At 60.9% G+C, this 20,677-nt stretch overlaps 2 protein-coding genes across 13 annotated transcripts in view; one reads left to right on the top strand and one right to left on the bottom strand.

The window, feature by feature from the left end:
- Positions 1–4,093, top strand: part of FAM131C (family with sequence similarity 131 member C) — a 23,882-nt gene extending 19,789 nt beyond the window's left edge. For 2 of the 3 annotated variants that reach the window (XM_043908898.1, XM_043908897.1), the window contains 3 exons: positions 1,430–1,612; positions 2,037–2,147; positions 3,307–4,093. In XM_043908898.1, the coding sequence (XP_043764833.1) occupies positions 1,430–1,612; positions 2,037–2,147; positions 3,307–3,551 (539 nt within the window). In that variant the 3' untranslated portion in view covers positions 3,552–4,093. Of the gene's footprint in view, positions 1–1,429; positions 1,613–2,036; positions 2,148–3,129; positions 3,209–3,306 lie in introns of all 3 variants that reach the window. The other variant, XM_043908899.1, reaches the window with a different exon arrangement.
- Positions 4,094–4,555: 462 nt separating this feature from the next.
- On the bottom strand, positions 4,556–17,808 carry LOC122698216 (chloride channel protein ClC-Ka). Of its 10 annotated transcripts, XM_043908894.1 has the most exons (20): positions 17,730–17,808; positions 17,066–17,172; positions 16,284–16,412; positions 15,404–15,532; positions 14,477–14,616; positions 14,096–14,173; positions 13,924–14,002; positions 13,357–13,482; positions 12,936–13,020; positions 12,757–12,858; positions 12,205–12,289; positions 11,565–11,738; positions 11,048–11,117; positions 10,777–10,887; positions 10,182–10,395; positions 9,179–9,312; positions 6,449–6,537; positions 6,221–6,304; positions 5,381–5,467; positions 4,556–5,019 (listed from the first exon to the last, which is right to left on the bottom strand). In XM_043908894.1, exons 2-20 carry the CDS (start codon positions 17,163–17,165, stop codon positions 4,972–4,974), a joined length of 2,064 nt encoding a protein of 687 aa, XP_043764829.1. In that variant the 5' UTR covers positions 17,166–17,172; positions 17,730–17,808; the 3' UTR covers positions 4,556–4,971. The 10 variants fall into 10 exon arrangements, 7 of the variants coding, with proteins under 7 accessions (XP_043764829.1, XP_043764826.1, XP_043764825.1 ...); XM_043908891.1 differs by lacking the exon at positions 17,730–17,808 and having other exon boundaries at positions 10,182–10,386; positions 17,066–17,646; XM_043908890.1 differs by lacking the exon at positions 17,730–17,808 and having other exon boundaries at positions 17,066–17,645.
- Between the last annotated feature and the right edge of the window lie 2,869 nt (positions 17,809–20,677).

The raw sequence follows: 20,677 nt of genomic DNA, 5'->3' as shown, positions 1-20,677 counted from the left end.
ACCACCCCCTCCAGAAACCACCTCCAGTTGCCAGCTCTCCCCAACCTGGGGGCCTCCGTCTTCTTTCCGACCTTCATCTTTCCCATTCTCCCAGAGTTTTGTTTCAGTTTCCTTCACTGATGCCTTTCTTCCTTCCTTCCTTCCTTTTTTTTTTTCCCTAAAGCAAGTCAACATTAGCTTTTTTTGAATTATTATTTTTAAATATCTGTCTATTTGGCTGTGCCAGTTCTTAGTTGTGGCGTGAGGAAGCTCAGCTGTTGCATGTGGGATCTAGTTCCCTGATCGGGGATCGAACCTGAGCTCCCTGCCTTCGGAACGTGGAGTCTTAGCCACTGGCCCACCAGGGAAGTCACCTTTATTTCTTAAATATTGCTTTTCCTCATGTCCTGCTTTCTGGGGCCAGTGATCCGCAGATCTGTTCTCAGCCTGGGTTTGAGGAAATACTGGGGATCGTCCTTGACAACATTTTGCCCATCATCCAGTGGGTCTGCTGCCAAGAGCCCCCCCGCCCAGGCCCTGCTCCCCATCTCCCCATCCTGTCCTGTCCCTCTCTGACCCGTTCAGTGGCCCCTAATGCCCACCCTTGGCCCTAGTCCTCCAGTGAGGACATTCTTCCTCAACGGCAGGCCCGCCCTGTGCCGTTCTCCTGCCCATCACCATGCTGTTGCCGTAAGGAGAGGGGTGGTCTGCCCCAGTCTGGACCTTGTTGGGCTTCCCAGACTCTTCCGCCACCCTGTTCCCAGTGTTGCCCTGTGGCTTGCCCCCTGGTAGTCTTGGATCCATGCCAGACTCTTCTATGTCTTCATCCTCTTCTCATCTCTGAAATAGCCTCCAGCCTTGCCTCTTTTTATCCAATCCAAACTGCCTTCAAAGCCTGCCTCCAGCCCACCTCTTCCAGGAAGCCTTCCCTGCCTGCTACAGGTCTCACCCTCGGCAGAGCAGGCAGCGTCCCAGGCACAGGAGACACTGTCCCCAAGCTTGTTAGCTGCTGGAGGGAGGGACAGCTGGTGGGCCTGGAAGGATCCACGAGTGAATCTCCTGGAGCAAACGGGTGTGAACTTGGTCAGAAGGGAGCGAGGGGTGTGGCAGGTCTGGAGAAGAAGGGCCAGGTGGGTGGAAGCACTGCCTGGGAGCAGGATGTTGGGAGGGCGTGGGGCCTGTAGGTGGGTGGGGAACGTCTGTGCAAGGGGACTTGGGGTGTGGGAGGGTGTGGGCAGGCGGGGCGTGGACGCAGCATTGACCGGGTATGAAGAGCTGGGTGGGTATGAGCATTGCGGGGTGGGACTCTGAGTACCCGGGCTCTGGAGGGACGTGGGGTACAGGCCACTGGACCAGCTGGAGGTTCTGGGAGGGCTGGGCTCTTGGGGGTGGGGCCACTGAGCTGAGCCTTGGGTCAGATCCCTGGCTCAGCCGCCCTCAATCCCCGCAGGGGTGGTGCAGAGCATCAAGGACCACATCACAAAGCCCACGGCCATGGCCCGTGGCCGTGTGGCCCACCTCATTGAGTGGAAGGGCTGGAGCGCCCAGCGGGCGGGCTGGGAGCTGCCCCCAGAGGACGACGAGCATTACTGCCGCCTCCCGGACGAGCTGCGTGAGGCCCGCTTTGCTGCAGGTCGGCGGGGGCGGGGGCAGGGGGGCGGACTGGCTGGGTCTGGTCCTGAGAGGCCCCGGGGTCCCCCCACCCCGTGCGTTGTCGGGGTGTGCTCAGTCACTTCAGTCGTGTTCAGTTCTTACGGACTGCAGCCCACCAGGCTCCTCTGTCTATGGGATTCTCCAGGCAAGGGTACTGAGTGGGTTGCCATTTCCTCCTCCAGGGGATCTTTCTGACCCAGGGTTTCAACCTGTGTCTCTTACGTCTCCTGCATTGGCAGGCGGGTTCTTTACCACTGGTCTGGGCAGGGAAATACAGTGCTGAGTGTTGGGGGCATTGATGGGAACTCCGATCCCCCGGACCACGGATGGGCAGCCTCGAGAACCAGCATGTGGTGCCCGCCCGCACCCTCTGTGCTCCCGCTGAGCTGGGTCCATGCCCACAGGGGTTGCCGAGCAGTTTGCCATCACGGAGGCCACACTGAGCGCCTGGTCCTCGCTGGACGATGGAGAGCTACGCCCGGAGAGCAGCCGCCTGGACGTGCTCCAGCTCCAGGGTACGGCCTGGGGGCCGGGGTGGGGTGCCGCAGGGCTGGCATGCAGGCCTGCTCTGCTGCCTGTGCCCTGGGACCTCAGAGAAGCCCCCCCAACCCTCAGCCTTAGTTTTTCTTCGTCTGAAAAATGGGGCTGGTGATCCTTGCCCTGCCCATTTCCCCTGGAGCACCATGAGCATAAAGGAGAGAAACACAGAGAGAGAGAGAGGTGATAGATTAGATGATAAATAGGTGACAGATAATGTGAATCAAGTGCTCACTGTGCTAAGTGCTCTACATGTGTTATTTCAACTCATCCTGTGACACTCAGAACTAGAGCCGTTATTATCTCCATTTTACAAATAAGGGAAACTGAGGCATCAGGAGACTTGCCTCAGACACTTCCCTGGTGGTTAAAACTCTGCGTTTTCACTATAGGGGACATGGGTTTGATCCCTGGTCAGGGAACTAAGGTCCTGCACGCTGCACAGCGCGGCCAAAAGGAGACTGGCTCAGACTGTGCCGTGTGCTAATCTCTCAGTCGTGTCCGGCTCTCTGCGACCCTGTGGACTGTACCCCTCCAGGCTCCTCTGTCCATGGGATTCTCCAGGCAAGAATACTGGAGTGGGTTGCCATTTCCTCCTCCAAGGGATCTTCTCGACCCAGGGATCGGACCCAGGTCTCCCACACTTCAGGCGGCTCTTTACCAACTGAGCCACCAGGGAAGCCTCAGATTACACACGCTGGAGACATCCGGATCTGAACCTCAACCTCACCTTTGTAGATACCCCAGTTACCCCTGAGGGCTTCAGGGAGCCTGGGTCCCGGGTGGAGCTCGCAGACCCACTGTGGCTCCTCCTCCTGACATGAGTGAAGGGAGGGGTGGAGGCCTGGGGAGAGCGTTGGTCGGCCCAGTTCTCAGAGCACAGACGGACTTGAGGCCAGCAGGCGGCTCGAGTCTGCTGTTAACCATTCTGCTCACTGCCACCACCATGCCATCACCCAGGGAGAACAGGCTCAGTGAGCTTCAGTGACATGACCGAGGCCACCCAGCTTGGCGCTGATAAAGCAGGATTCGGAAGCAGGTCCTCTGCCGCTTGCCCCTGCCTCCTACCCAAGAGAGGGCGAGGGGCAGGGTCTTCCCAGCTCCAACCTCACCCCCCGCCCCCCGTTGCTTTTGCAGACCTGGGGAGCATCTACCTCCAGGATAGCCTTCTGAGTGTCCGCTCGCAGGACGACAGTCTTCTGGCCTTCTCCTCCCCCGACAGCTGGCCCTCCCCTGATGAGCCCCCCAGCCCTGCAAGGCAGCTCCGGCCACGGCTCCCGGGGGCCCTGGGGCCCGAGGAGGGGCCCAGCCTGCAGGGCCCCCCGCGCTTCGTGGACGGCGGCCCGCCCTCCGAGGAGGAGGACGAGGTGTTCTACAACTGAGGTGGGCCGGGCCGCTCCCTCTGTGGCCCGGTGGGCAGCCCAGAGCCATCAGGACCCCGGGTGCTGGGTGGGCGTCTCATGATCCCTCGGGGCAGGCGTGGGGTGGGGCGGCGCTCCTGTGGACGCTCCGTGCCTCCCGGACCTCCTCCGCCTCCCCCGTGGGAGCTGTGATCCCCTCCGCCTCTCTACCTGGCTCAGGAGGGCGCCTTCCCCTCAGGGTGTCTGCCACAGGCAGGCTCGAGGACTCTCAGCAAACACCCGGGCAGACTGCCCAGAGGAGCCGACAGCCACAGATGAGTGTGGGGACCCTGCTCAGCCCCAAGCTCAGCCCTCTGCCTGTGCTCCAGCCCCATCAGAGGCGGCGGCTCCTTGGAGCACTGACCCCTGCTCCTCAGCGCTCTTCATAGGGATTGTCTCTCGGGGTGTCTGCCGGACCCTCACTCTCTGGACCTGCTCCCCAGGGCCCTGCTTCCCCTCCTCGCTCCCCCCTCTACCTGCAGGAAGGTTCTCAGCAGACATTAAAGTGGTGGATCCTCCCTGGATGACCTTGGCCTGGTCTCTGCAGGGGACGCGTGTCCTTGGGCTCCCGGCTCGCGGGAGAGGGCCCCGACCCCTCAACACACAGACCACCAGTCACCCTGCTGCTGGCAGCCCAGATGGTCCCCATGGATGAGGCTTAAGGCTCTGTGGACTCTGGGGAGCCCCATATGGGGAGCCCCATATGGGGAGCCCACTTTGTCAGCCCAGGCTCAGCCAAGGAGGAGGCTGAGGCTGGAGTGGAGGTAACTGGATCACAGGGTCATGGTACCCCTGAGGACAGGCATCATAAGACCCAGTGGGAACCCCCTCTACCCCATAGCTCCCTGCCAGGAAGGGGGCGCAAGGAGTGGGGGGACCAGGGTCCGGGCCTGCAATGTCCACACGGCCACCGAGGGGCCCCCGAGATCTCAGTCGGGGTTGGCGCAGGTGAGGCGCTAAGGTGGCAAGACACTTGGATGCTGAGATGAGCGCGGACCACAGCTCTGGGAGCCGGCTTTATTTGCCTTGGAAGCCTCTGGTTGGGAGTCACACAGCCCCCAGAGGGCACCTGTGCCTGCCCTTGCTGACAGAGGACAGCAGGCTCTTCATCTGTGAATCTGATGCTTTCTTGCAGTACCCACCACGTGGCGGCTTTCTGCTGTCTCACACTCTGAGCTTCCCAGGGTGGAATCTGTCTTTCAGGACATGTGGCACTTGCCCCATGAGAATGGGACATGGCGACTGTGGGGTCCTCCTCACTGCTAGTCAGCTGCCTGCTTTGCCGAGGAGTTGAGCTGGGCTGGAGCAGAGGGGTGTGTTCTCGTGGGGGAGACAGGCAGGGTCTCTGCCCTGCTTCCTTCACGGGGGTAGCTGAGTGGCTGTTTCATCCGGCCAGGCTGGCTCACTTTGGGGCTGGAGGGTTTGTCAGGTTGGAAATTGCTTTCTCCAACTAGAACAGAGAGCAGAGAGGGGGAGAGTGTAGAGGAGACTGAAGATGGAGGCTGCAGTATAGTTTGCCTCCCCTAAGGGCTGATTTTGGAGCGAGTTTTAGAGCCAGTGCCTTGCTACTGCATAGACGGGATCACTGAGGCCCAAAGGTAATGGCAGGGCTGGCCAGTAGCCACAAGATAAGGTAGATGTAGCTGGACCATGTGGCCGGCTCCTCTGGGCCAGAAGTGAGGCTCATCAAAGTCCCATGAGGCCCCTCCCAATGCGACTGTGGGTTACTGGTGCCCCCCCCCCCCCCCCCCCGCCCCTCGGCTGCTCAAGCGTGGCTTCTCCCCTTTGTTTCATCCTTGAGGCCACGGTACCTCCACCCAAGAAACGAAGCCCACAGCTCTGCCCTGAGACGTCACGAAGAGGGACTGAAGATTCAACAGCTCGAAGAGGTTGTGTGCCTGGAGGAGGGGGGTTAGGAAGCGCTGGAGGACAGGCTCCCACCCACCCGTCTGGCTTCATTCTTCCCTGAGCGAGCCCTGAGCGGAGATGAAGGCCCTGCCAGGCTCTGTCCTGGTGCTGCCCCTGATCCCTGCTGGTTCTGAGCCATTGCCGATCCAGTATCTGAGCCTGGGAGGGCTGGGCAGTTGGGGCGGGCCTGCAATGTCCAATATGACCAGCAGGGGTCCCAAGAGTCCACACAAGGGATCAGTGGGCCTCACCACTCAGGATCATCCAGCATTGCCCATGGACACAGGGGTGGGGCCACTTTTAGGTCCCCAACCTGCTCTGTCCCTCCACGACCCCATGTGCCAGGCTCTGTGCTTGCAGCGGGGAGGGATCAGCAGTCAGAGTGATTAAGTAATTTGCCCAAGATCACACAGGCAGGATGTGGGAGACCTGGAATTGAAACCCATGTGTGCCTTGATGCAAAGACAAACTTTTAACCACTATTTCTGTCCATCCAGAGTCTTCAGCTTCCTAAGCTCTCCCTCTCCCTGAGTCTCTATGTCCCAACAACCCTGGGACTGAGGGGCAGAGAGGCAGGGACTGCATGCCTCTTCCACAGATGAGGAAGTAGACGCAGGAGGAACAGAGAGCCACACTGTGTGGTGAGGAACCAGAAGCTTTCTCTGCTGAAGAGTTTCCCTCTCAGGTTCCTCCCCTCTATCCCAGGACCCAGGTCTGCCCACAGCCCGAATTTTGCCCATTACCTGGTGCAGGGAGGTCTCCGGAGACAGCTTCAGGGTTACTGGCTCCACGGGGCACCCCCCAGCCAAGATGTCCTGGAGGCAGCACTGGGGATGGGGGAAGGGTTATGGGGGCCTAGGCTAGCCCCCTGTCCCGGGCTACCCCTCTCAAACCACAGGCGATCAGCTGGCCACTCTGCGCTAACCCTCCTGATTCCCCACGCCCTCCAGACACCTCACGTGAGCACTCACCCGCTGTCCTGGAGTCCAGGAGGGTGGCTCAGCTTGGAGGGCCTGCACCAGCTGTGCCCTTTGGACAGTGCCCACCAGGGTCTGGGACTCTGGACAGGCAGAGAGGGAGACGGAAAGAGCCACATTATGAAAAAGGAACTTCTGTTTCCTGGGCTTCTGTGATGTGCCAAGAACTGTGTTGGGTGTTCTCATGACTCTAGGGAACCTGCAGCAATCTGTGAGTCAGGAGCTAATATCGCCCATTTTACAGAAAAGGAAACTGAGGCTCAGGGGCACAGAGAGGTTAGTTGTCTCGCCCAAGGTCACTCAGCTTCTGAGGGCAGCTGGGCAAGGCTGCCAGGGGGCCAGGAGGTCACTTGCCCACCCTGAAATGCCCCATGTGGCAGGGCCTCAAGCAGGAGCAGGTCTGGAACACCTCCATGAAGACAGCCATGCCCTGGGGCTGGGCATTGCCCCTCATTTCCCAGTGAAGGCGTGAATCCAGAAGGCCACCTTGTTCCTGTTGGGGGAGGGGTCGCAAGCTTTCAGGGCGTCACTGGAGTTTGCAAGTATTCCGTTTTGAAGGACAGCCTGACAGTTTTGCTCCTTTTCCAGTAAAAGAAAAACGTCACAACTGGACATACACATGTTCCCCCTTTAAAAACAAAAAACAAAGCTATTTCTTGGATGAGCAGCTGGGTCACACAGCCTGGGCCTGTGCTAGTTAGGAGTGCTTTGCTTCCTGTGGCTCTAAGGGTAGATTTGGAGTTGGTCTTGGACACCACTTCAGTCTCTTTTCCAGGGAGTGAAGCTTCTCGAGGGGACACCCCTGTGCAGATATTTTCTAATGGGATATCTGGCATGTTCTATGGGATAATGCTATAGGTGTCCCACTTTGAGTGGGAAGAAGGGCCTGGCATTTGGGATGAGAACCTCTGACAACTCTGTCCTCCCTACTTTCCAGCTGAGGCAACTGCAGTTCATAGAGCTTAAGGGGTTTATCTACAGTTTTGCTGCTCATAAATAGCTTTATGCTTCTTGGGTTAGGTATGCGGATGACACATATGGTTGTGCAGGTTGCTCAATGCCCAAGAAACCTGCCCAAAGGACAAGTAGGGGCCAAAATCCAGCCAAGCTATGCTTGCCAAGTGTGCACCTTTTTTCATTTATACAAAGGGGACATGTGGGCTGACGGAGTCCCTGAGTGGACATAGCTGTCCCCTCCCTAACCCCCTGCTTATCTTTCCCACTCACACTGTACTTATCCGAGAGGGAAATGATGTTCCAGCTAGGCCCTCCCTTAAGATTCAGCTTATGAGTCTTTTAACAAGGGCCCCCACCCATTTTTCTGTGAAAAGATGTCTTTCTCATGGTGACAGGACTGAGGGAGGTTCAGCTGGGGAACACTGGACGGGAAGGCTGAGGGAGGAGCCTCCTGGGAGGAAGATGTGTTCCCATCACTCTACCCCAAGCACACCACCCTGATTTCTAGGATTCACATGTGCCTTACCAGTCCCCTCTCATCTCTCATCCAAACATGTCAGGACGTCCCTGGTGGTCCAGTGGTCAAGATTTCACCTCCAATGCAGGGGGTCTGGGTTCAACCCCAGGTCAGGGAGCCTCATGGCCAAAACAAACAAAACCCCCAAGAAGAGAAGCAACATTGGGACTTCCCTGGGGGTGCAGTGTATAAGAATCCACCTGCCAATGCAGGAGACAGGGGTTGCGCCTCTGGTTTGGGAAGATCCCACATGCCGGGGTGCAACTAACCCATGTGCCACAACCACTGAGCCTGAGTCCTGGAGACCAGGAGCCACAACCACTGAGCCTGAGTGCTGGAGCCACAGCTACTGAGCCTGAGTACTGGGGACCGGGAGCCACAGTCACTGAGCCTGAGTGCTGGAGACTGGGAACCACGGCCACTGAGCCTGAGTCCTGGGGACCAGGAGCCACAGCTACTGAGCCTGAGTCCTGGGGACCAGGAGCCACAGCTACTGAGCCTGAGTCCTGGGGACCGGGAGCCACAACCACTGAGCCTGAGTCCTGGGGACTGGGAGCCACAGCTACTGAGCCTGAGTCCTGGGGACCGGGAGCCACAGCTACTGAGCCTGAGTCCTGGGGACCGGGAGCCACAGCTACTGAGCCTGAGTCCTGGGGACCGGGAGCCACAGCTACTGAGCCTGAGTCCTGGGGACCGGGAGCCACAACCACTGAGCCTGAGTCCTGGGGACTGGGAGCCACAGCTACTGAGCCTGAGTCCTGGGGACTGGGAACCACGGCCACTGAGCCTGAGTCCTGGGGACCAACCTGGAGACTGGGAGCCACAACCACTGAACCTGAGTGCTCCAACTACTGAAGCCCTTGAGCCCTAGGGCCTGTGCTAAAAATAAATAGATAACTTAAAAAAATCTGAAAGCAGTATTGTATCAAATTCAATAAAGACTTTACATCAAAAAAAAAAAAAAGAAAAACCTTTAAAAGAAAAGGACTACAAGCAGAAAAAATATAAATAAATAAACATGTCAGCACCCCAAGGTAGGATGGTTATTATCTCCATTTTACCAATGAGGAATCTGAGGCTCAGAGAGGTGCAGTGACTTGCCCCAGGTCACACAGTGCAGACCTGGGTCTCGACTCAGGTTCCTGACAGCTCCAAGGCCCTGCTCACCCCTTCCCGAGGCTGACTCTCCCAGGTGCAACAGGGAGCAGACGGAAGCCCCTTCCCCATTCACCCCGCTTCCTGCTGGGCACCTGTGCTCGCCACCAGGGGATACTCAGCCATGTCTGTGGAGGTCACGACCTTGACCACCTCCTCCTGTGGTGTGTCCTTGGCCAGTGTGGTGATGGCTCGGTTCATGAAGTGCTCCACACACACCCGGTGAGAGCTGCAGGCAGAGGCGTGCTCCCATCAGGGCCTGGAGCAGGGTGTCCTCCAGACCCTGGGACAAGGCGGGGGGCCCGGGGAGTTCCGCCGGTTCTCCAGTGCAGGCAGGGACTAAGGGATTCCTAGGAGGAACAGTTGCTCACATCCCAGGGTGGGGAGGAGCCTGGGGACCGACTCGCCTATGGCCTGGCTCTGGATTCCCAGCCACTGGATCTCTATCTCCCCAAGACCAGCTCCAGTTTCATCTGTTTTATTCAGAAGCTGTCCCTGGAGAATTTCATTTGAAGAAAAGCTTTATGGCATAAAGGGGGGAAAAAAAACTTTAAAGTTTTAAAATAACTGGAGTAACCACCCCCATTTAACAGATGGGGAAACTGAGTCTGGAGAAGGCAGCAGCTTGCACATGCTTCAGTTGGGCCTTGGGCCCAGGAGTCTCAGAGGCTTAGTCCTGCTTCTCTGGGGACAGAGGCTGCTCGACCCTATGTGGTCGAGTGAGGACCTCAAAGCCTGTTTCCATTCTAGTATTCCAGCCCCACCTCCAGCTCCCAAGACCCCAGTGAGGACCGCAAAGCAGGAGCAGGGGGAGGGGTGGGACCCCCCGAGCTGGTGCTGACTCGCTGTGTGACCTGGATGAAGACATGGCACCTCTCTGAGCCCCAGCATCTGTCCTCCTGTTGTGAAGACAGACTGATGACCAGGAAGACACTGAGGCTCGGGAGGCCAAGGACTCACGCAAGGTCACACGGGGGGCTGGAGAGCAGCAGACTAGAGAGCAGCGTGTGTCAGCCCCTCCCACACTTACCCAGGACCGAGGTCAGCCCACCTGGACACCGTCACCTCGGTCCACCAACCTGAGCAGGCACCGCTCACCTGAGTTTTCGGCACCGGATCCACGGAAGGTATGGCAGCTTCTTGACAATGATGGTGCCGTCGTAGAAGGAGGGCTGGCAGCTCTGGGCGATGGCGTTGGCCGCCAGCACTGCCATTAGCACGGGCAGTGCGTGCACGATCTGACCGGTCATCTCGAAGGCCAGCAGCGCAGTGGAGATGCTGTGGGTCACGGCCCCTGAGAACGCTGCAGCCCCTGCAAGCCAGGGGTGGGGTGGGGGCATGAACAGCCAGGGAGTGGGGCTCAGGCTAGGAGACAGCTTCGTGCAGAGGACAAGGCTGCTGTGAGGATGGCCGTGGGCTCAGGTGGGAATAATTCAGACGCTACCAACTGGCTACTATTGGAAATGCCTCTGGCCTGGGCTTGGTGAGGGAGAGAGCAGTAAGGGAGAGGGGGCATCAGGGCCCAGAGAGAAGCTAGAAAGAGTAGTGGGGGCTTAGAGGAGGGGTCCAGGGAGGGGCGGGGCTCATGGGAGGCTACTGACCTCCCTATGCCCTGCAGAACTGCTGGCTGATTCTCCAGGTCCAGCCCAGACCCATGATGTATGCCCACCCAGTAAGAACCAGGTCCACTCACCTGCCAGCGCGTACCCCCCAGGCATGATGGGGTTGGTGACCCCTCTGGCCATGATGCCCTCTGGGAAGGCCACAGAAAGGGCTTCTCCTATGAGGCGCCCAATGGCAGCTCCTGGCCACAAACTTGGGGTGAGGACGGGGGCCAGGCTGACCCGCTTCCCAGCGCCCTCCCCACCTGGGGACCAGTCTCAGCACCATACTGGGGAGGCAGGTGGACGCGCGGCCACGGCTCTGTCCCTGTCCCCTGAGCCTCTCAGACCCTCAACACTCACCATAGATAAATATGGGCATGAAGTACCCGGCAGGTATGGGCATTGTGGTGGCCAGAATCAGCATCCAGAACTGTGGGGGGGATTGGGGGCAAAGGGGGCAGAGGTTAGCAGCGGCTAGACCAGAGCAGGCAGAGGAGGGACCGGCTGGGGTGGGGAGTGTCCCTGGAGGAGGAGGAGGAGGCCCAGGCACACACCCGTCACCAGCGGCTGGTGTGAGCAAAGGTGTGAGTCGGGGAAGGGCCTCTGCCCTGGCAGTGCGCCTACTGAGTGCCTGGCACTGCACCAGAGCCTCTCCTTTCTCCCCTCCCCACTGTCTATGATGTAGGTCCGGTGACGACCCCAGTTTTAAAGATGAGGAAAGCAAGGTTCAGAGAGTTGGAGCAACTTGCCGGGGACCACACAGCGAACGGAGGTCAGGACAGGGGGTCTGGGGGAAGATGTAGGCCCCGTGCTGCATGCATGCCATGGGGAGGCACCCCAGCCCACCCAGGCTCTGTGCACACCCCTGGGGGCCCACCTTCATAACGAGGAAGAAAGCGAGGGTCCCGAAGATGGTGAACTGTGGGTGGTACCAATCGAACCACAGGTTCTGGGGGTCAGGCTCCATGGGCCAGGGTGGGGACGTGTTCCGGGTCAGCAGCACCCACGAGTTATTGTCGAGCAGGGAGTCCAGATACTCCCTCATGGACAGCTGGAGGGGAGGGGGGTCAGGGTTTTGCCTGGGGGCTGGGCAGCAGTGCCCCCCGCTACGGCCTGAGACCCTCCGCTGTCACTTCCTGCTGGGGGACTCCTTGGCAAGGGCTCTGTCACTGCAGGAGCTGCTATGTGCTCAGTCACTCATCGTGTCTGACTCCTTGCAAGCCCGTGGACTGCAGCCCGCCAAGCTCCTCTGTCCATGGGATTCGCCAGGCATGAATATTGGAGTGGGTAGCCTTTCCCTCCTCCAGGGGATCTTCCCAACCCAGGGATCGAACCCAGGTCTCCCACACTGCAGGTGGATTCTTTGCCGTCTGAACCCCCAGGGAACTGCCGTGGCCTCATATGAAAAGCGCCACACAGCCCTCCTTTTCTAGGTGTTGAGAGGACTCAGGGAGATGATGGACATAAAGTGGACAACCATGGGCATGCCCCCCCGGCCCCCCAGCTCAGTCCCTTACCCGAGAAGCCATGAAGCGGCCCGCGCCAGGGGGGTAGGTGATGGAGGCGAGGACCAAAGCCGCCAGCGCTGAATACAGAGGCTTGCTGTCGGGGGGCGGGGGTCAGCACCGGGCCAGCCATCGACTCCCCTCACCCCACCCCATGGGGCAGCCCCACTAGTCTGGGGGCGACGCTGAGGCAGGAATGGGGGGGCAGGAGCAGGGCAGTGATCCGGGGGGGCGGCCCCACACCACTGGATGACCGGGGGTGGGACTATAGAAGAGTTCGGGACAGAGGCCGCTGTCTGCCAGGACCAGCCTGGGGGAGGAGGGCTGAGTCTGAAATGGCAACGCCAGGGCTCAGACAAGGTTGGGGGAACAGGGCTCAGTGAGGTCCTGGGTTTCGCGGGCAGTGGGGAGGCCGTTAGCGAGGAAGGGCTGGAATGTTGATGCTGGTGGCCCAGTAAGTGGGGAGGCAGACCCTGCGGGGGCCTGCAAAGGGGTGCTGGTGACCGGGAAGGGAGAGTCTGGGGCATCACCCTGATGGGTCCCCAGCCCCCATCCAGGGTCCACCTGGTGGCCATCAGTTTGGAGAGGACTGGATTTGTCTTGACAAAGCCGAGAAACTTTCGCTGGCAGAAGAGGTAAGCACAGCTCGCCACGCCACAGACGGCCCTGCAGGGGCACATGGTGAGTCCAGAGCCCCGCCCGGACCCAGGGCGGCTGTGCAGGCGGGCGGCGACCCCACTCACCCCAGCGCCACGAAAAAGAAGATCTCTGGCAGGTCGAAGGGGATGTCCACCCGGAAACTGGTCTTGTAGAGGGAGGTGATGGTCTCTGGGGAGACGGGGAGTGGGGTCAGGGCGGGCACTCCTGCCCAGCCAAAGGCTCAGAATCAATGGGCAGGAGAGGAGGCGGGGCAGGTGTGCCCCAGACTCCTCCCCACCCGCCTCCCTGACTGGCTTCACCCGCTTCTACCCTGAGGGCTTCCATCCTTCACGCCCAACACAGGCCTGTTCCTTCCACGTCCCTAGGAGGAGGGGAGTGCGGGGAGGGAGGGGAAGAGATGGGAGAGGGGAGGGGCAGGGGGCAAGGGGCAGGAGGGAGGGGGCCGGGGTTAGGGGTCAGGGGGCAGTGGGCAGGGGGCAGGGGCAGGGTTCCAGCGGCGCTCACCCTGCTCGCTGTTGAAGACCGCCAGCAGGCGGAACATGAAGGCCCCGCAGGTGGCCGCGAAGAAGCCCCTCCAGTAATCCCAGACCGAGAAGTGAGAGGACACGACCTCGATGCTGAACAGGACGCCTGGGGGCGACAAGGGGCTGAGAGCCTGCCGCCGGGGCAGGGCCACCGGCTCCGGGTTCTGAGCTGAAGCCGAGGGCGGGGCGCCCCCATCCTGATGGCTGCGGTGGGGAGGGTGCCCGCCCCCAGTTCACAGACGAGAGTGAGGCTGAGAGCCGGGCTCACCGCTCGCGAACGCGCAGGGGCGCCGAGTTCAAAGCCCAAGTCTGTCCAGGGGACCGCCGCGCGTCTCGGCGCCCACCCGCGCCGCCCCTCCACCCCGGGGACAGTCAGCGCTCCCGGAAGACGGCGGAAGGATCGCGACCGCCCCCATCTGCCCCCCAGGTCCCTGCGCCGGGCGGGCGGAGTTGGCGGGCTGCGCCAGGGCCGTGGGGGCCGGGTGTTGGGGAGCCTGGGGGTGTGGGAACTCGGGGTGTGGGAACCGGGGGCCGGGCGGGGCCTCACCGCTGAAGGGCGCTGCGAACACCGTGGCCACGCCCACCGCCGCCGCGGCCACCAGCATTTCGTTTCGCTTGCTCTTGTTCTGGAGGGATCCAGAGTCCTGGGCTGAGAGCCAGCCCTTGCCCACCCCTCCCTCTCATTCCTCCAATGGAGGGGGTTCCCACGAGCCCCTTACCTCGGACTCCCCAGTGGCCTTGGTGCGCACGCGGCCCAGGTAGGCGCCAATCATCACGGACAGGTGCACGAAGGGGCCCTGCCCGGAGGTGTGGGCACAGGGAACCCGTCGGGCCTTGAGGGGAGCCCCAGCCCTGCTCCTCCCCTTCCGCTCCCTCGGTCCCAGGCCCCCCAAGCTCATCCAGGGACGGCGTGCCCCCAACCCCCACCCCATCTCCCAGGTTCCTGAGTCACACTCTGGGGACCTGGCCTGCCTCCACCCTCAGGCGGGAACCGGCCTGAGTTCCTGCTGACCCAGTCTCAGTGGGTGATGATGGAGAAAAGGCAGCTGGGGCTGGAGGGTGGGGTGGGGAGGTAGTGGTGCTCTCACGCCCGTCCATACCACTTTGCCCAGGAAGATGGTGCTGCCGCTGGCCAGGATACAGGTGAGGCCCACCACCTTAGCCCCGAAGTTCTTGATGTCCAGGTAGTCCTCCAAGACCACGCCTGACAGGATGGTCTTCAGCTCCGGAATTCCAGAACCTTGGTGGGGTGGATGGACAGGGGCAAGGGGAGGGACCGTCTCTATATTAGCCTTATCCCTTTGCCCTGCACAGGGTTTCACGTTCAGGTCTTGTCAGGTCTCCTAAACCCGTCAGTGAGGGTTTATAAACTCATTCTGTGGATGAGGGCTTCCCTGGTGGATCAGACAGTGAAGAATCCACCGGCAATGCAAGAGACGCGGGTTCGATCCCTGGGTGGGGAAGATCCCCTGGAGGAGGAACAGGCTACCCACTCCAGTATTCTTGCCTGGGAAATTCCATGGACAGAGGAGCCTGATGGGGCTACAGTCCATGAGGTCACAAACAGTTGAACATGAGTGAGTGACTAACACTTTTCACTTTCTGTGGATGAGGAAGCTGCGGGCCAGAGAGGGGATGTGAACCGTCCACCTTCCTCCAGCTGGGCCTGCTAGATGCTATTGTGGGATGAGGGGAACTAGGAGGGACTCTCAGACCTCGCCCCCGTGACACACCCCTGCATCCCCCCTCTGCCGGCCTGGACCGGAGGCAGAGCTGCGAGGCCTGGCAGAGACGTATGCCTCCATGAGCCCCTCAAAGCAGAGCCAGCAGCGACCTGGGGCAGGATCTATCCTTTTCACTGTGTGACTTCAGGCAAGTGACACGACTCTTCTGAGCCTGGCTTCTCTGCCGAGAGGTGAGGTTACCGCTTCCTGCCATCCCCCAGCAGGAGCCCCACGGGACAGTCTTTGGCCAGCAAGCACTGCCGGGCAAGGCACGCAGGCGGATGGCGTGGCGACTGGGCTTACCTCCCGAGAAGGGCGTGATGCTCTGAGAGAAGCCTGAGGAGAAGGAGACCAGGGCCACGGGGTACACAGTCCAGGAGAGGTATCGGAGGAGGTGGCTGTCCCCGATCTCCCGGTACAGCCACTGGTGTGCTGGGGACAGCGGGGTGTCAGGGAGCCATCCACAGACCGCAAAGCCCTCAGACACCCACTTGCTGGCCCTCAAGTGCAGGCCCAGAGGCTGCCCACAGAGAGGTGGCCAGAGCTACCCCGTGAGCGGCAGACCCCCAAGAGGAGGAAGAGCAGGACCCTGGATCCCTATCCCAGTGTTGCCACTGCTTAGCTGAGTGACATTTTGCAAGCTATTAACACCGCTGAGCCTCTGTTTTCCTCATCTGTCAAATGGGCTCTGATGGTAACGCCCTCACAGGGACATCGTAAGAAACCCAGATGTGGTCTAGTGCCCTGCAGGTCCTTGTAAGGCTGCCAGAGCAACTTCCTGCCCCTCGCCCCCCTTGCAGGGGTACCTCAGGTGGAGGGAGCCTGCAGGAGCATGGGGAGGGAATGTTCTGTGCCTGGTGGTCTAGACGAGGGCCCTAGCCAGGGTTACTGAGCTGAGACCAGGGCAGGGGAAGCGGGGGCAGTAGGAAGTGGTGGGCATGGAGCTCAGAGAAAGGGGGATGACTTGGTCTCTCGTCACTGTGCAAACATGGAGTCTGAGGCCCGGGGAGGTGCCCAGGGTCACCCAGCACGCCAGGACCAGACCCAGTGCCCTCCCCGCCCCCGCTGCACCTGGCAGTCCGCCCCGCCCCCCACCCCCCACCCCTGGGTATCCCGAGAGCGTGCTAGGAGGCCTGACTCCAGAGCAGGTGTGCGTGTCGGCAGGGTGGGGGTGGGGGGTTACCTCGGACCACACGCCTGACGGTGAAGCTCATGGTGAAGCTGATCAAGGCCATGAGTACCCCGAGGACTGTCAGGAAGTACCAGTCCTCACCCACGCGGAACAGCTTCCGCTTCAGCCAGCCCAGGCCACCTGGGGCGGGGGCAGCTGTCAGAGCCCAGTGCCCAGGAGGGCAGGGAGGGAAGGTGCTGTGTGGGGCTGGGGTCAGGTGGGCCAGTCCTGGGAGGCTGGGAGGGGGCTCTGCCTCACTTGAAGGACGGCAGGATTTGTGGCAAGTGGAGGCGGTAGCACAGTGGGTGCCAGGCCCTGCCAGGAGGGCGCCTCTGACCATCTGCCCCCCGCACCCCGGCCCCTTCCTGAGGTTCTGATGGAGGAAGAGGGGGAGTAGGGCGTGCGGGCCTGGGAGCGGTGCTCTCTTCAGCGTCTCCGCAGGGTCCACGGCGGAGAGAACGCCAGCGTCTAAGGAGACTGCTCTGTTGTCCCAGGACCTGGGGGCCATCCTGGGGTCATGCCGAGCGCACCCTGGGGCCCCCAACAATGCCCCCAGCGAGCAGGCCTGGGGGCCATGTTCCCAAAAAGCAGAGAGCCAGCCGCAAGCATGTCTGACCCACAGACAGGCGGACAGACCCCCCTCCCTCCCTCCCTCCCGTCACCCAGGAAACTCTGGACCCGGGGAAGGAGTGGGCTGCTCCTAGGCGCCAAGGAGAGTCGGGAGGCAGGCTGGACAGGGTGCTGTCTCGAGGGGGCTCCCACAGGGAGTTGGGGGTGGGGAGCCCAGCTCTCACCTCGGATGCCTCGGCGGACGCGGGGACATGGGCCCCAGAGCTCCTGGAGAGTCACAGGGTTCCCCGAGGAGCCCTCACGAAGCCCCACCAGCTCCTCCATCAGGCCCCTGAGGGAGTGCATGGGGAGATGGACCCTTAGTGGGCGGCTCCAAGGCCCTTCCCCTCCCTGCCACTGGGCCCTTCCCATCTCTGCTTCCCGGATAGGAAGGAAAGGAGGCATTTTCAGGAGCAGACACAGCTCCTATGTGCCTTTGTTCCTGAGGGGGTACCCCGAGGCTGCGCGTGTGCGTGTTAACATTCAGGGTGGGGATGGGGGGTTTAGAGCGGCCCCTTCCATGTCTAGCAGCTTGTTGACCAAGGCCGGGCCCCCAGCTCTCTGGGAGCCATCACTGCCTTCCCAGGACGCTTGACTGTTACCGCTGCTCGGGGTAGCCTCCTCACCCAGGGGAGTCACTGTCTCACCATGGGGTCCCCAGGCCCATCCCTGAGCCCCCACCCCCACAGCTGAGGCTTGAATCAGGAAAACCCAAGGTCCAGAGGGAGAGCCCCTGAGGGTCAAAAGGCAGTGCTGGTTCCCTGCCCCCAGCCTCCCACTCCCTCCCTGCACTGGTCTGGGCAGGTTTCATCCAAGTCCATCCCGGCACTGTACCCCGTGGCCCCTCACCTCGGTCAGTCTGCTCCGCTGTGACCCCAGCCAGCGCGCCTCTGACAAGAGACTCCTTTGCTTGCAACTCAGGTGCACCTGGACAGGTGTGCATTCCACCAATCAACACTCTGCCCCCCCCCACCCCCGCCCCTCCCCGCTGAGGTTTACCCTGGCCATTAAGAATGTCCTTGACAAACCGACTGGAACTGCCCCAGCCAGCGGAGCAGTACAGGCCAGAGCCTCCAGGAGGGGCCAGGGCAGGGGCTCCCCAACCTGCCAGAGCCATGCAGAGGCGGGGGGCGCCCACCTGAGCTGCAGGCTGGAGTCAGGGGGCCTGGGAGGGGGACGCTCGTGATGCAACAGTTCACGTAGGGGTCTTCTGCTGGGGCTGAAGGTCAGGGCTGCAGATTCTCAGAGTTGGGCACGGGAGGGATTTGGAAGATCAGAGAAGAGAGAGTGGAAGGGCCCACCCAAACGGTGATGCCATCCCTGACCCACAGGGCTGCTGGGAGGAGGACCTTGATGCACCCGTTCCCGTTCTCTGTTGAGGTGGGATAAAGTCTGTGGCCTTTACCCAGAAGCCCCAAGCACAACCACTGCCCCTGAGTTGCTGTGGTGGGAAAGGCAGTTTTGCAGACTGGGGGGTCTGGACGTGAGGATCTAGTCCAAGTTCCTCCCCCCGCCCCAATTCCCTGTTCCTGCTTCAGCCTGTCTGCCCCCTGCCCCCAGCTCTGAGTGAGACAGGTCATCAAGGCAGGATCCTGAAGAGATCTCCAGGCTTGGGAGCCAGGCAAAGCAGGGTGGAACTTTGGGCTTTGTCCCTTGGCCTTTGTGACCCTGGGCAAGCACCCTCGCCTCTCCGAGGCTTCCTTCTTTAAAATGGGCTGACACCTCTCACCAGCTTGGGTTTCCCTGGGCACTCACTAACCTGGAGGAGGGTTGAGCACAGTGCCTGGCACACGCAAAGATGCAGTCGTACTAGCACCATTTTGCAAATAGTAAATGGAGCATCGGAGAGGTGAGTCACTCATCTAAGATCACAAAGCAGACGCTGAACCCAAACTCAGACTCTGTGGCTCTTCCTCTGCCCAGAGTCCCGCAGCTCCTGTGGCTTAAGCATTCAGGACAAGGGTTTAGGCACAGAGAGCAGAGGATCTCTGTCCGATATCACTTTTTGAAGATTTGGGCCAGAGATCTGGGACAACTCCTGCCCTCTTCCAGACAGTGCCCCCTTTCTGAAAATCACGATGGCCCTTCAGTGACTTGAACTCCTGAGACCCCGAGCCACCCTCTGCCCCTAGATGTCAGACCAAGTCCATCCAGGCTAGGAGCACATGTGTGCCGTGAGGGCTGGGGTGGGGGCTCACTGCTCTGCACAGACCAGAGCCCAGCCTTGCTCAGCTGCTCCAACCTGTGTTTAGTGACAGCGCTGCCGGCTGCCTTGTTGACACCGCAAACCTGCGTCTCCGCTCTTAGGCAGCCTTGGCTGGCCAGCCAGCAGCGCATGGCCACACCTCATCCCCCAGCCCTTCGAGCATCAGGAACCTGGGGAGAGGGTGGTGGGTGGACACCGTGCCCGCGGTGAGTCCCTGCAGAGCCAGTCCCCGCATTGCAGCCCCCGGCATCTCCTGCTTCTGCGTCAGGCCGTGAGGGCTGAGGGCAGCCTTGGCGCTGGAACAGCTCTCTCACCCCTGACCGGTCCTTCACCACTCAGAGCCTCAGTCCAGTGAGGGCTTCTCTGGGGGCTCAGACAGTAAAGAATCCACCTGCAATGCGGGAGGCCCAGGTTCCATCCCTGGGTCGGGAAGATCCCCTGGAGGAGGGCATGGCAACCCACACACCAGTATCCTCGCCTGGAGAATCCCAGGGACAGAGGAGCCTGGTGGGCTACAGTCCATGGGGTCACAAAGAGGCGGACACGACTGAGCGACTGACACTTCACTTCTTCCAAGGAGGGGAGCGCAAGAGCCATGGGCGCAGGGCCCTGTCTCTGCCTCGTTCATCACCTTCACAGGTCCCCCAGAACCCGGACAATGTCTGGCGCAGAGCAGCTGTTCAGCTGTTACCTGCTGAGCCATGAGTGGTTTCCAAACGCTGGCCTGTGGGCTGGTTGAGTAGGGAACTGACGGGAGCAGAGTCCCATCAGAATCTCTGGGTACGTGGGAAGAGTCTGTGTTTGTTAAAAGTTTCTGCAGGAGACTGAGGTGCCCTGGCAGGTTTGGGATTGAAGACACCGCATTATCTCTGAAGCCCCTTCTGTCCCTAGGATCTGAAGGGAGAGACAGGCGTAGAGACAGGGGAATGGACTTAATGAACTTACAGGGTCCCTCTTGGCCACAGAAGCCAGTAGATCCAGTGCCTGTGTGGGTGATGCCCTGGGGGCAGGGGGAGGGGGGAGGCTCGGTGGGCGGGGGTGGGTAATGAGATCTGACGTCCAGGAGCAGTGACTCAGGCCTCCGCACCATGACCGTGTATCTGCATTTAGCCACGGGCTCCTGTTTCCTGGCGGGCGGGCAGCAGGCCTCTGGCCCCCCAGCCCCACCCCCACTGTCCCTCTGTCTCACCTCAGTGCTGGTGACTTCCTGGCAGCCCTGCTGGAAGCCCCTCTTTGGTGGGGGATGACCCAGCCAGGCAGGAATCTCCACTGAGACACAGAACCCTCTTGCTCCAGCCGTCACCCTGACCCCACTGCATGGACCACCAGCCCCAGTCATCACCCATGTAGCTGGACCCCCGCCACACACACACCAAGGGGGAGGCTGTGCGGGACCCAGACAAGAGGGGAACGGTCTCCATGTTCAGGAACCCCCATTCTGATGGGGCAGACAGGCGAAGACCTGCCTCAGGGGACTGCCAGTCTCAGACGGGAGCGGGGACACTGGAAGCCCGAGTCTCACCCAGTGCCAGGGTGGGCAAGGCCAGCTGGTACAGTGTGCACTGGGGCAGGACCTCCTTCGTGGGCTGCA

The sequence above is a fragment of the Cervus elaphus genome, chromosome 8 (genome assembly GCF_910594005.1).
Source record: "Cervus elaphus chromosome 8, mCerEla1.1, whole genome shotgun sequence".
NCBI classification, from domain to species: Eukaryota; Metazoa; Chordata; class Mammalia; order Artiodactyla; family Cervidae; genus Cervus; species Cervus elaphus.
This window is presented reverse-complemented; position numbering and strand designations above follow the sequence as displayed.

Bases quoted from the DNA above. Each gene is read 5' to 3' on its own strand.
- LOC122698216 (XM_043908890.1), bottom strand. From the start codon at position 17,285: ATGCCTCCTTTCCTTCCTATCCGGGAAGCAGAGATGGGAAGGGCCCAG. The intron at 10,888-11,047 runs GTGAGTGTTGAG...GTTTGTGGCCAG, and splicing joins CATGCCCATATTTATCTATG to GAGCTGCCATTGGGCGCCTC. The intron at 5,020-5,380 runs GTACCGTGGCCT...TCTCTGTTCTAG, and splicing joins GCTTCGTTTCTTGGGTGGAG to TTGGAGAAAGCAATTTCCAA.